The 12,568-nt window shown below is 39.4% G+C and overlaps 1 protein-coding gene across 3 annotated transcripts in view; it reads right to left on the reverse strand.

The window, feature by feature from the left end:
* Positions 1 to 4,264: 4,264 nt before the first annotated feature.
* LOC139937725 (ubiquitin carboxyl-terminal hydrolase 8-like) overlaps positions 4,265 to 12,568 on the reverse strand; it is a 110,749-nt gene continuing 102,445 nt past the window's right edge. For all 3 annotated transcript variants that reach the window (XM_071933015.1, XM_071933014.1, XM_071933012.1), the window contains exon 19: positions 4,265 to 9,734. In XM_071933015.1, the coding sequence (XP_071789116.1) occupies positions 9,681 to 9,734 (54 nt within the window). In that variant the 3' untranslated portion in view covers positions 4,265 to 9,680. The remainder of the gene's footprint in view (positions 9,735 to 12,568) is intronic.

The following is a 12,568-nucleotide window of genomic DNA, read 5'->3' on the forward strand; positions in this document are numbered from 1 at the left end:
CATTTTTTTAAACAACATTATGGTAATTATGGAGTGTGTTCTAACTGGTTCCACAATGGAATACTAGGGAAAGAAAGAAATAGTTACTGAAATGAAAACGGGCAGTTTGGTTTTAGGCCTACCGAGTGACTAGGTTTGCAGGCATGGAGTGACTTCCTTTGTCATTGCACTCACCAGGTAGATGAGATTTTTGAGCTAGTTCTCACTCCCCACACACCTCATCATGGTTTTTGTTTTCAAAAAGAAACAACACTTTTAAAATGAAAGGTGTCCAACAGCAGAGGCATACACAAGGCAAACACGGAGATAATCCAGGAAACAGGACAAAGGCATACCCAGTTGGATCTTTGGTTGTTTGGAAACAAGCATTGTACCAACGACGTATATGTCGGTTATTTGTTCTCAAGAAAACTTGTTGGTGTGGGTAGGGTAAGGTTTGCAGTATGGGTAAAGGAGGGGGCTCAAGCATGGAATGGTTAATTAGCATATTCCTGGCTAATTAAAATAGCGGGTTGATGTTTTTAAACAACAGCAGATGTCCAAGAATTCTAATTGGCCTCTGCCAAATACAATTTTTAATAGGATTATATCTTTTTGCAAATAACTTTAAGAAAGAATAAACAAAAACGAATGAATCACAAAATGTCACGTTTTGGGGATAGAATAACTGAATTTCATATTTGATCTAATTTGAGACAGATGTGGGTTCTACCCATTTCTCCATAATTATAATAGAAAGAGCTATTAATAAATTTACTCGTGGCAACTCGGGCTTGCAATTCCAATTGCAATCTCGTTGTTTAATTCTTTTTTAAATTTCAATTATACCATGCCCCCGTGTTATTTGGCTTTAAATTTACTTTTCATACAGTGAGGCATATTTTGAAGGACAGTGGCATGCTTCAGAAGCAGGCTTTTTTTCCTTGAAATAACTTTCAATTTACATTAAGATCAAACCTTGCAAACCACACAAATATCACCAATGATTAATACTGTAAACCACTGTTATATGTTAATGTACATAATCGGAGTGAAGCGAACTGACCCAAGAGCCTTTTATCGTTGTATTTTTTTTACCCTAGCTGTGAATGCATGACCCATGAGGCTGAGGACTGGGCCAATTATTGATTGAAATTCTACTAGGCCTCTGGCAAAAGGTTTAAGTGGTCACTGTATATCTATCTGATTCATCCTAATGCACCAAACGCAGTCTATATGACATCATTAAATACCACTACATCATTGACATACATATATTTATGAATTAGTGTCAATTTTGAACAAAAACAACCAACTTAAATTGCAATTGAAGCAAAAACTAAGAATGAAAAATATCATCCTTCTTAAAAATAAAATACAGCAGTTGCTAATAAACAAGAACGAACCCAATCACACTGTGGAGCACTTAAGGGACAGGTAAAGACACAATTGAACAGGTTCCCTCACAATGGCATTTTTGATCCTTCAAAATATAATTTCAATGTATAAAACATAATATTATTTGGAAGAAACAAAATAAAATAAAACATTTCAACTTGCATGTTACTGTTGTTGCTTTTCGTTGCCATGAAATGTTTTGTTTCCTCCCCGAGTTGTTCCAACCACAAAATAATCAATCGAAGTCTGACTTGCATTAGGAATAAAGAACATTATTTGTGTCTTACCCATGACAATGATGTGTGTTAAAAATTGCTTACTCGGGGGGAAAAAATCCATACTACTTTGGTAGAATTTAAAACCATTATTTTTGCCACTATAGAGCAGATGAACTACCTCACCTAGAGGCAGTTTGCTTCCTTTATTTTAGCAGCAGGGAGGTACCACATTGATTTTTAATGTTGAATTTGCAATGGATATAAAGATTATTATCTGCCAAAACACAGATGAATGGGAATAACACAAAATAAGCCCTGAATCCCAATCACAAGATGTATAGCAAGAAAGAAAAAAAAACAGGTTTGATACTCGATCTTTATTAACTGTCGCTTTACGTTGATTTATTAAATAACTAAAAATGTGTGTAACAATATGAAAGATGGGGGAGTGGGGACATTGATAGTCATAGCAAATACGGCGTTGGGTCTGTAGCCACTAGGTCGTAGATGCTCTCTGGTGTAATCTAGGCTTTTTTTTAGCATTGTTTGACCCTAATTAAATTCCATCTGAAATAATTTAAATGTAAAACAAATAATGCAGTACAGTCCACAAAATAATTATTGTTGGGCCTTCTTCTTGCTGTGATATGCACAGTTTCAGTGATTTTGAATTTTTGAGATTGTAACAGCTTATGGTTAAGTATCTTGCTCAAGAACACAAGTGTGTTCAAATCCCGATGACTTAACCACTGATGCTCTTATTCCCTTGGCCAAGATACCCAACAATCTGGCAATATGCTGCTTATCTAACCAGGAACACCGGGCGAACCCCCTTCTCCGACAATGGTTATAAGTGTCTTGCTTAAAGACACTGGATACTATTGGTAAAAGTCAAAGACCAGTCTTCTCTCTTGGTGTCTTCTCTCTCAACATATGCATAAAATAACAAACCTGTGAAAGTTTTAGCTCAATTTGTCATCAAAGTTGCGAGATAATATGAAAGAAAAACCACCCTTATCACACTAAGTTGTGTGCTTTCAGATGCTTTCGAGACCTCAAAATCTCAATTCTGAGGTTTCGAAATTATATCGAAAATTACGTTACTTCACAATGTTTTACACTATATTATCCACAGCTCTTAATTGCTTGTTACCAAGTAAGTTTTTATGCTAACAATTATTTTGAGTACTACCAATAGTGTCCACTGCCTTTACGGACATGACTGGGAATCCAACAAACACTCTGCTGAACAGAAACACCAGAGTTTGAATTTGGTTTGTTTAATTAACCGCTCGGCCACACACTTCCACATGTGTAACTGTCACACTGTGTAATATACAAAACCATACCATACAAAACATCTATTATCCTTTCAAATGTTTAATACATAATCAACATTTGTTAGCAACCGGTAAGGAGAGGGACGATCGAGAGGTGAGACCGAGATAAAAATATTCGCTATCCAACCGCCATTTTGGACGAATTCAACGCGAAATTCAAATATTCATCTTCGCGAGAACATTCGCCACTCTGTGAGAGCAGCAATATGAAGCGCTTCCTAAATTTCAGCGAATGATGTGAAGACAGTTTATCGCCAATTTCATAAACATCGGTAACCCATTGGTACTGTTGGTAAAGCGTGCGTATTATGTGTAAGGTAATGGTAAGGAGAGGTTTAAGGACGACCGAGAACATATTTACTTGCAAAACTTTTTGGCGAGTTCATTGCAAATTTCATATATCTAATTTGCAAGAATATTTGCCCAAGTGTGAGAGTAGTATAATTGAAAGTGGGTTGTGCGACAAGCAACTAATTTTTGTAGAGCCTGTCACAAATGGGAAATGAGTACTACATGTAGTTTTCCATGAATACAGTTTCAACCTTACACTAGTGAGTGATGATGACCATGAGTGTTTTCCCCGAGTCATGCGGGGCCCAGAACCCAATCCACAGGCTACAGGTTGAATTTGAATCCATGACCTCAAAGTGCTCAATGAGCACAGGTAAAAATACAGTCATTAGCAGTCATTGGTACCTCAACCAGTATGAGTGGTATAGGATAAATACATTTTTTTCTACCTTACACTGATGTGTATGCACTGTGTTTTCAAAGTCCTGTGGAAAAAAGGACCACCGGGTACTTAAGTGGGATTCGAGCCCAAAACTGAGCATGCCCAGTGATGGAGCCAGTTCCACAACTTAAGCAGGTGCCCCTTTGGAAGGCCCCAAAGAACTACACTCAAATGGTTCAAAACACACAATGTGCAACAATCTTATTCCAATGCCATCACCAATTTGTGCAATAGACTGCTACCACTGGTGTAGTGGAGTAATTGATACGGTGCTAGTTATAGTGTGTTCTCTCTGGCAACATTTTTTACTTCTCCAACATACTCACAACCATAAACCTTGCAACTATGAGGAACAAATTGTCCTGACATGAGTTGTTTAATTAATTAAAGACACAACAGGTGGAGTCAGCTCTTACCATATATGACAGTTTTGCAATCCAAAAGTAGTCATTGGAACTTGTAGGTGACACTGACTGCTGAATTAGGTAGTCCAGAGGTAGTAAAAGGAAGTCAAAGACATTTCAAAAGACATTCCCATGAGCAGTCATTGCATAATTAAGCAGTCAAAGAAATCCACAACTTTCTCATAAGCAGTCTAAAGGGTTGCAGAATTGAAGGCTTATTTTTATTTAACCACGGGTCTACTTAGATTTGTTTACCACATTTAAACAGCAGTTATGTAACAGTTAACTAACATTGTGTTGTTGCATATGGAACAATGATATACAAGACCAATGTGTTTAAATGTTTTTGTTTTTTTTCTTCAATTGATTACATTGTCATTGTGCAATGAAAATGTTTTTCAGAATATGACCTGCACTTCTCTGGCTACTCTGACTTTATACATGAAATTCCTGGCCAACTTATTTGACACATAACATTATAACAGCAAAACATTTTATACAGATCATTATCCCAAAAAGACCTTATAGGCCCACTGGCTCTACCCTGGCTCTTTATATGTCACTTGCAAACTATTTTATAACCGTACTTTCTACCTCAATTAAACATTTCAAATCTTACTTCATAATTTTTACATAATGGATACTAACACTAAATAACGTTCAAAACAATTTATGTGTTCAACCCCAATTTACTTGTGATTTATTACTTAAATAACATTTAAAAAGATTTATTTAAAAAAACATACAGAAAAACCCAATTAAACTCACAATATTTGCATGCCAAATGCGTGAGACTCACGCATTTGGGCTCTGTCTCACGCTCAGCAACCATTTTCTCACGCATTGGGGCCAGACCGGGACAAAAATAAAAAATAAACGCAATACGTTGCCAAATCGCGCTCGTGTGTACAAAAAACGCAATATACAATGTTTGCACAATCTTCAGCTTGCACGCAGTTTATCAGTCATCAACTTGAGTGCCATACAAACAGAGCGCAAATTTGAAGATTGCGCACGCTTTTGCTCTCCCATCAGGTTCAGCTTATTGCGCACAAGTTTTTCCCAATTCGTTTAGCAAGTTCGAAGACACTAGCGAAGACACAAACAGGCAGGAGAAGTGAGCAGAGGATTTTGGACATTATTTTTAGTCAATTTTTTTTCTTCTTTTTTGGGAAGGAAATAATCTGACACAATCGTACCTCCAAATTAACCATCAACATCTCATGTTTTTCTCATGTGAGTTTAATTATTCTGAAGAGGTTTTTGATGGATTTTTTTTTTTTTAAGTTTGGCGGCGATTTCGAAAGGCCTTCTAAAATTCACAATTTTTTTTCGGGGGGGGGGGGGGGGGGGTGGTAGTGAACTTTGAAAATTCTCACGCATAGCTGACCTCTGGACTTGGCATCTCTGTTACAACCACATGATTAAGTTCAGGTAAAGAGAACACCATAACTTTAAAAAGTCTTTATCTTTCCTTTAATACAGAAAATGAAACAAAAAACATTCCCGAGACCTTAGAACATACTACTTAGGAATGCTTGATCAGCAGTGCTCACTGTACTGTGATTGCCATAGGGGATGAGTGTCTTACACGAGTTGATCATACACGTCAGTATTTTGTAGAAAAAGCTGGTAGCTTTGCTATAAAATGTAAGTAACATTTGATTAACACCTTATCATTTCAATTTTATTTTAAAGAGCTAAAAAGGAATACAGTTTAAAACAAATCTCAATATCACAGAGATCTTTTACATTAGTAGCTGCAGCTAATTTGCTAGGGAAATTTAATATCTTTACACTTCTCATTTTGTTTATTCTATACCAAAATTACAGTCAATAGCCAATTTACACTGATATTTACAAATTTAGTCCCCCAAAAAATAAAAATTAATTAAAGACGCATACATTCACAACTTTTGACTTATATACATGTAGTCAACCAAAATAATGGCAACTAGCATTCTCCCAATCTCAACAATACCAAAATATAATCCAGAAATCATCCTATGCAAATTCAAGGATGACCTTTGAAATCATAAGTACTGTACATGTGTATACTATGATGTCATAATCAACTATTGCAGTATACAAGTGTTGAACGTTGTGACGGTGTCCCATGGTGTTTTGTACACCCGAGGGGGCAAATGGAGCCTCAGGTTCCATTGCCCCCAAGGGTGACAAAATCCATGAACCCGTCACATCGTGCAACAATTTTTTGTTTTACATTGTACCTTTGTGACATGATTATTCCTCTTATCAAAGTTCTGTTGTCATCATCAAACACTATTTACGACGAGTATGCATAGTTTAATAAGCAGACAAACAGTTGTTAAAATACGAAACAATTCTTCAATGTTCCATCGAACCTGCGGCCATAAGCGTTGGAAATCAACCAATGCTTGGAACGATCAAGTTAATGTACACCGGTTAACAAAACTCATGTTACCTGCCGGTGCTGTGCAACCATGGTACATTATACAATTGTTACACGCTGTAACAGGATCCATGGCGTTTTGTACACCCAAGGGGGAAAATGGCACCCGAGGCGAAGCCAAGAGTGCCATTTGCCACCGAGGGTGTACAAAACCCATGGACCCCAGTCACAGCGTGCAACAATTGTTTTGTTATACCTTTGTAAAATTATTATTCCTCTTCTCGAAGTTCTGTTGTCAGACGAACAGTTCAAATGACAAACAAATCTTCACCTGTTCCCTCAAACCCACGTGTTTCGTACAGCTCTGGAAATCGACCAACAGTGGGAACGATCAAGGTGATGTACACCGGTGTACATCACTTTTCATGTTACCCGGTGCGCTGTGCATTACACGTAGCGCGCATTTTTAGCCATGATACATGCGAATTTGTTGCACGCACGTGATTGGTTCTCGACCTATCAAATATCACAATCTGTACAGAGGTATATAACAAGCATTTTTGTTGCACGTCACGTGATTGGTTCTTGATTCACAATTTGTTACCGAGGTTTAACATTGCATTTTGTAGCAGGTTTAACATGAATTTTCTATATCAAAAAACACTAACTTAGGTACTCAACTCTCTACCACCATACATCATATATGTGAAGTTTGAATGATCTTACCTCATTACGAAAGCAAAAATAAAGATTAAATCTTAATATAAGTTTACATATTTCCCATAGAGAGTCTTTGACTGTTAACACAATATGATTGAGGTGATTTCTGGACTTGACTGTTTCATTTCACAAGACAAAGACAAGCAAAATCCAAAAATACCACACATAAGACTCTTGTCACATGATATTTTTCAAATAATTCACAATTCATTTCAGTAATGGTATTTAACCCTTACGAGACCGATTTGACCATTTTAAACAGAAGGCTCAAAGAAAATGTATCAGGACAAATTTAAATTTATCGATGTTTCCCAAAAACGAAACTATTTAGAATCTGTTTCTTCATAATTTTACTGACATTTTTCCAGAATCTAATGTGGCAAAAAACCCCAACACTATTTGGACTATTTGGACAAATGGTGATGATTATACATAAATGAATGGTCTCTTAAGGGTTGAACAGCTGAAAAATCATAGCTGGAGACGTTTAAGACTGGTAGGCTCAATCTTGTTTGGTGTTCACAGCCGTACTTTTGTTTACATGCGCTCGCTAATAATGTGTAGTGCAATCATAGAGCTACAATGTATATATATTGACTAAGAGCGCTAACTTGCTCTGCGTTTTGGAACAATTTTAATTTTAAGAGAACAGACATTGGCGCAATTTTTTTACATTCAGCGTGTGCGCTTTACGTACGCGACTGCCCATTCGCGTATGTCCCCGCGCTGCCTAATTGTTGTTTGTGCTAAAAAAAAGTATACGCGCCTCATGACACTCGCAGTTTGTACGCTTATCAGCAGATGGTGCGTTCACATTTGCTGCATTTTTGGGGGGTTCGATGACACATATGTAGCAAAGAACAAACACACGATCATGCAAATAGCCGTACAAAATTTCAAGCTTTTGTATTGGTTTGTACATTAACATGGATGTGCCCACATGGCTTCAAAACCTTAGTGCGTGTATAACGGTGTGTTAGCGCTCTAGTCAATATATATAGCTCTATGAGTGCAATCAATACATATGGTACTCAAAGCACAATTTATTAGTATGAGCGAAGGTTAGCTGTGAAGCATGCTAAGTGTCCATTATTTATTAACATACATGTAGGACTTACATATTAAATAATGGCAACATTAAGTATGTTTCCCACCAATCAAATGACAAGAATCTAGAAGTGCAGTATTGCAAAAAAAACATTATTTAGCTGATATGATTAGGTCTTTAACTTGTTCAATTTAACAAATAAAATCTTATTGGTTTGACCATAGAGAAAACACCACTGAAGGAGTTCGAACTTCCTTACTTCAGAGGAAACACATTCGTCGCCGCTAATCAGTTCCAGTCTTATGTTAAAGCCATTATACACTTTCGGTAAACAGTATTGTCCAAGTCCCACACTTCGTGTATCACAACTTATATATAAAATAACAATCCTGTGGAAATTTAGGCTCAATCGGACATCGGAGTCGGGAGAAAATAACGAGAAAACCCACTCCTGTTTTCGCGCGTTTCGCCGTGTCATGACATGTGTTTATAACAAATCCGTAATGCTCATTAAGTAGAATTTATATTGTTTTACCGTTTTCTCAAAAAGTAAAGCATTTCATGGACTAATATTTCAAGAGAAGTCTTTCACCATTACCTTCTGTAAACCCTGTAAATTATTTGTAAATCTGTGAACTTTTTTTTTTTCCCCTGTACCGAAAGGGTCCAATGGCTTTAATCCTATTGTGACTGCTGGCACAAACCTCCACTTTGCGGTCAGCCAATTGTCCAGAGTGGAGAAGTGCACTGTATTGTGGGTAACCAGCGAACGCAGAACCCAAATAATGAATGAAAGAGTGGCAGGAAAAGAATATATCTATATGCTTATATACCATAGATAAATGACCAAAGTCTTTGTTTGAAGTTTGGTAACGTTGGGAAACATCATGGCATACATCACAGAAGAGCTCATTTCATGACGTAGAAAATGCACTATTTCTTTAGCATGCGAGGTCCTGCAATTCCCTAATACATCATATTTCAATAATTAATACATTTTTCATGATTTTGGTACAAATTTCATGAATTTCAGTTGTTTTTCAACAACAAAACATTGACATAATAATAGCTAACATTAAAATCTTTGCGATTGCGTCTGTCTTTATAAATAAGTGTGAACTGTACTCGACTGCGCATTATTTTAAGATATATTTCTACTCATTATTGTGGAAAATCTTGCAGTGAAATGACGTCAGAAAATAGACATGGCATTCTTCAGCGCATGCCTCAAATGAGCTGTAATTTACCAGTGAAAATGCGGCGACGTACCTCATGCACAAAGGGCCATTGATCTCTATTGTTACTGCCCGGGAAGTTCAAACTCCTTTCGTGGTCCTTTCTCTATGGTTTGACCTACATGTTTTATACCAAAGACTTACACAATACATGTAATAGTGTTTGTATCCAATCATGAGACTTGATGTTTCAAATATTAAACATCTTTGCAGAGTTTACCTGTCAACATTTTATGGAACCAAGGAGTCCAATGATGTATAGAAAAGGATGTAGGCTGCCGCACTCTGTAAATAAAAAGCAAAAGCAATTATTTCACTTTCACAGATATTTTGTAATGTACGGTACTGTTAGAACAACTTTTCAAATAATGACAGTCAAATCCACATCACAACATGGGAGGCGACAACAGAGGAGGCAGCAACATGGGAGGCAACAACATGGTAGGCAACAACAGAGGAGGCAACAACATGGGAGGCAACAACATGGGAGGCAACAACATGGGAGGCGACAACAGAGGAGGCAACAACATGGGAGGCAACAACAGAGAAGGCAACAACATGGGAGGCAACAACATGAGAGGCAACAACAGAGGAGGCAACAACATGGGAGGCAACAACATGGGAGGCGACAACAGAGGAGGCAACAACATGGGAGGCAACAACATGAGAGGCAACAACAGAGGAGGCAACAACATGGGAGGCAACAACATGGGAGGCGACAACAGAGGAGGCAACAACATGGGAGGCAACAACATGGGAGGCAACAACAGAGGAGGCAACAACATGGGAGGCAACAACAGAGGAGGCAACAACATGGGAGGCAACAACATGGGAGGCCACATCAGAGGAGGCAACAACATGGGAGGCAACAACATGGGAGGCAACAACATGGGAGGCGACAACAGAGGAGGCAACAATATACAATTGTTGCACGCTGTGACGGGTTCCATGGCGTTTTGTACATTCGAGGGGGAAAATGGAACCCGAGGCGAAGCCGAGGGTGCCATTTCCCCTCGAGGGTGTACAAAACCCATGGACCCCAGTCACAGCGTGCAACAATTGTTTTGTTATACCTTTGTAAAATTGTAATTCCTCTTCTCGAAGTTCTGTTGTCATCTTCAAACATTATTACGACAACAGAGGCGACAACAGAGGAGGCAACAACATGGGAGGCAACAACAGAGGAGGCAACAGCATCGGAGGCAACAACATGGGAGGCAACAACATGGGAGGCAACAACATGGGAGGCAACAACATGGGATGGAACAACATGGGATAGAACAACATGGGAGGCCACATCAATGGAGGCAACAACATGGGAGGCAACAACATGGGATGGAACAACATGGGATGGAACAACATGGGATGGAACAACATGGGAGGCCACATCAGAGGAGGCAACAACATGGGAGGCAACAACATGGGAGGCAACAACATGGGAGGCAACAACATGGGAGGCAACAACATGGGAGGCAACAACATGGGAGGCAACAACATGGGAGCAACAACATGGGATGGAACAACATGGGATGCAACAACATGGGAGGCCACATCAGAGCTGGCAACAACATGGGAGGCAACAACATGGGAGGCAACAACATGGGATGGAACAACCTGGGAGGCAACAACGTGGGAGGCCACATCAGAGCTGGCAACAACATGGGAGGAACAACAGGGAAGGCAACAACATGGGAGGCAACAACATGGGAGGCAACAACATGGGAGGCAACAACATGGGAGGCCACATCAGAGGAGGCAACAACATGGGAGGCAACAACAGAGGAGGCAACAACAGGGAAGGCAACAACAGGGAAGGCAACAACAGGGAAGGCAACAACATGGGAGGCAACAAAATGGGCGGCAACAACATGGGAGGCCACAACATGGAAGGCAACAACATGGGATGGAACAACATGGGATGGAACAACGTGGGAGGCCACATCAGAGGAGGCAACAACATGGGAGGCAACAACATGGGAGGCAACAACATGGGAGGCAACAACATGGGAGGCAACAACATGGGATGGAACAACATGGGAGGCGACAACATGGGAGGCGACAACAGAGGAGGCAACAACATGGGAGGCAACAACACAGGAAGCAACAACATGGGAAGCAACAACATGGGAGGCAACAACATGGGAGGCCACATCAGAGCTGGCAACAACATGGGAGGCAACAACATGAGAGGCAACAACATGGGAGGCAACAACATGGGAAGGCAACAACGGTGGAGGCAAACTGATCTAACCATTGAGCGATTTTTTTATGAGGTGCCACAATAGCATGGTGGAATCACAGGAAATGGATGAGGCACAGCAGACAAGGTGGCTGCTGACGATGCCTGATTGAAGCTGAGTAGCTACGACAATGCAACAAGCTAAGTCAGTGCCAGAACAATGAAGTTTTAAATTACAAGCTGTCTGTGTGTATCCAATGTCACACTGCACAAAAGAAGGCTTGCTGAACTCTGCTACAAATCAAAACTTGCAGACTTGCCAAATGCCATGAAGGTAATCAAGAGACCCCAGTTCCCCAGAAAACTATGTCACTTCAGAGGGAGCCAATTCTCACAATGTTTTATACCATCAACTTCTCCCCATTACTTGTTACCAAGTAAGGTTTTGTGCTAATAATTATTTTGAGTAGTTACCAATAGTGTCCACTGCCTTCAAACAGTTGCCATGAACACAGGGACAAAGATACTGGCGGATAATCAACACATACATCAGCGCCGTAAAACTTTTATTATTCCAACCATATTGCATTTTCGAAGAAATACCTACAAGCAACCCCTAAGATGTTGTCAATCTTCAGCCAAAGTCAGAATCAACCTTGATTTGCCACACAACATCGTTGAAAAGAGTCTCAAGAGTGTTGCAATCAAATGACTACACCCAAAAGATGATTCTGAAAATACCCACTCCTACACGGTATACTTGCAGACTACAGTGTGGAAAGACAATGTACATGTAACACTGCAGCCTGATGATTGGGTGAGGGGGGGGGGGGGGAATGGTGTAAAAGTTTCATCATCATTATCATCAATTAGCCGTCACAACTAAGATTCCATTGACAACGTCACACCAGAGGTGTGAAAGTTTGCTACCAGAGAAATA

The sequence above is a fragment of the Asterias amurensis genome, chromosome 5 (assembly GCF_032118995.1).
Source record: "Asterias amurensis chromosome 5, ASM3211899v1".
Lineage (NCBI taxonomy): Eukaryota > Metazoa > Echinodermata > Asteroidea > Forcipulatida > Asteriidae > Asterias > Asterias amurensis.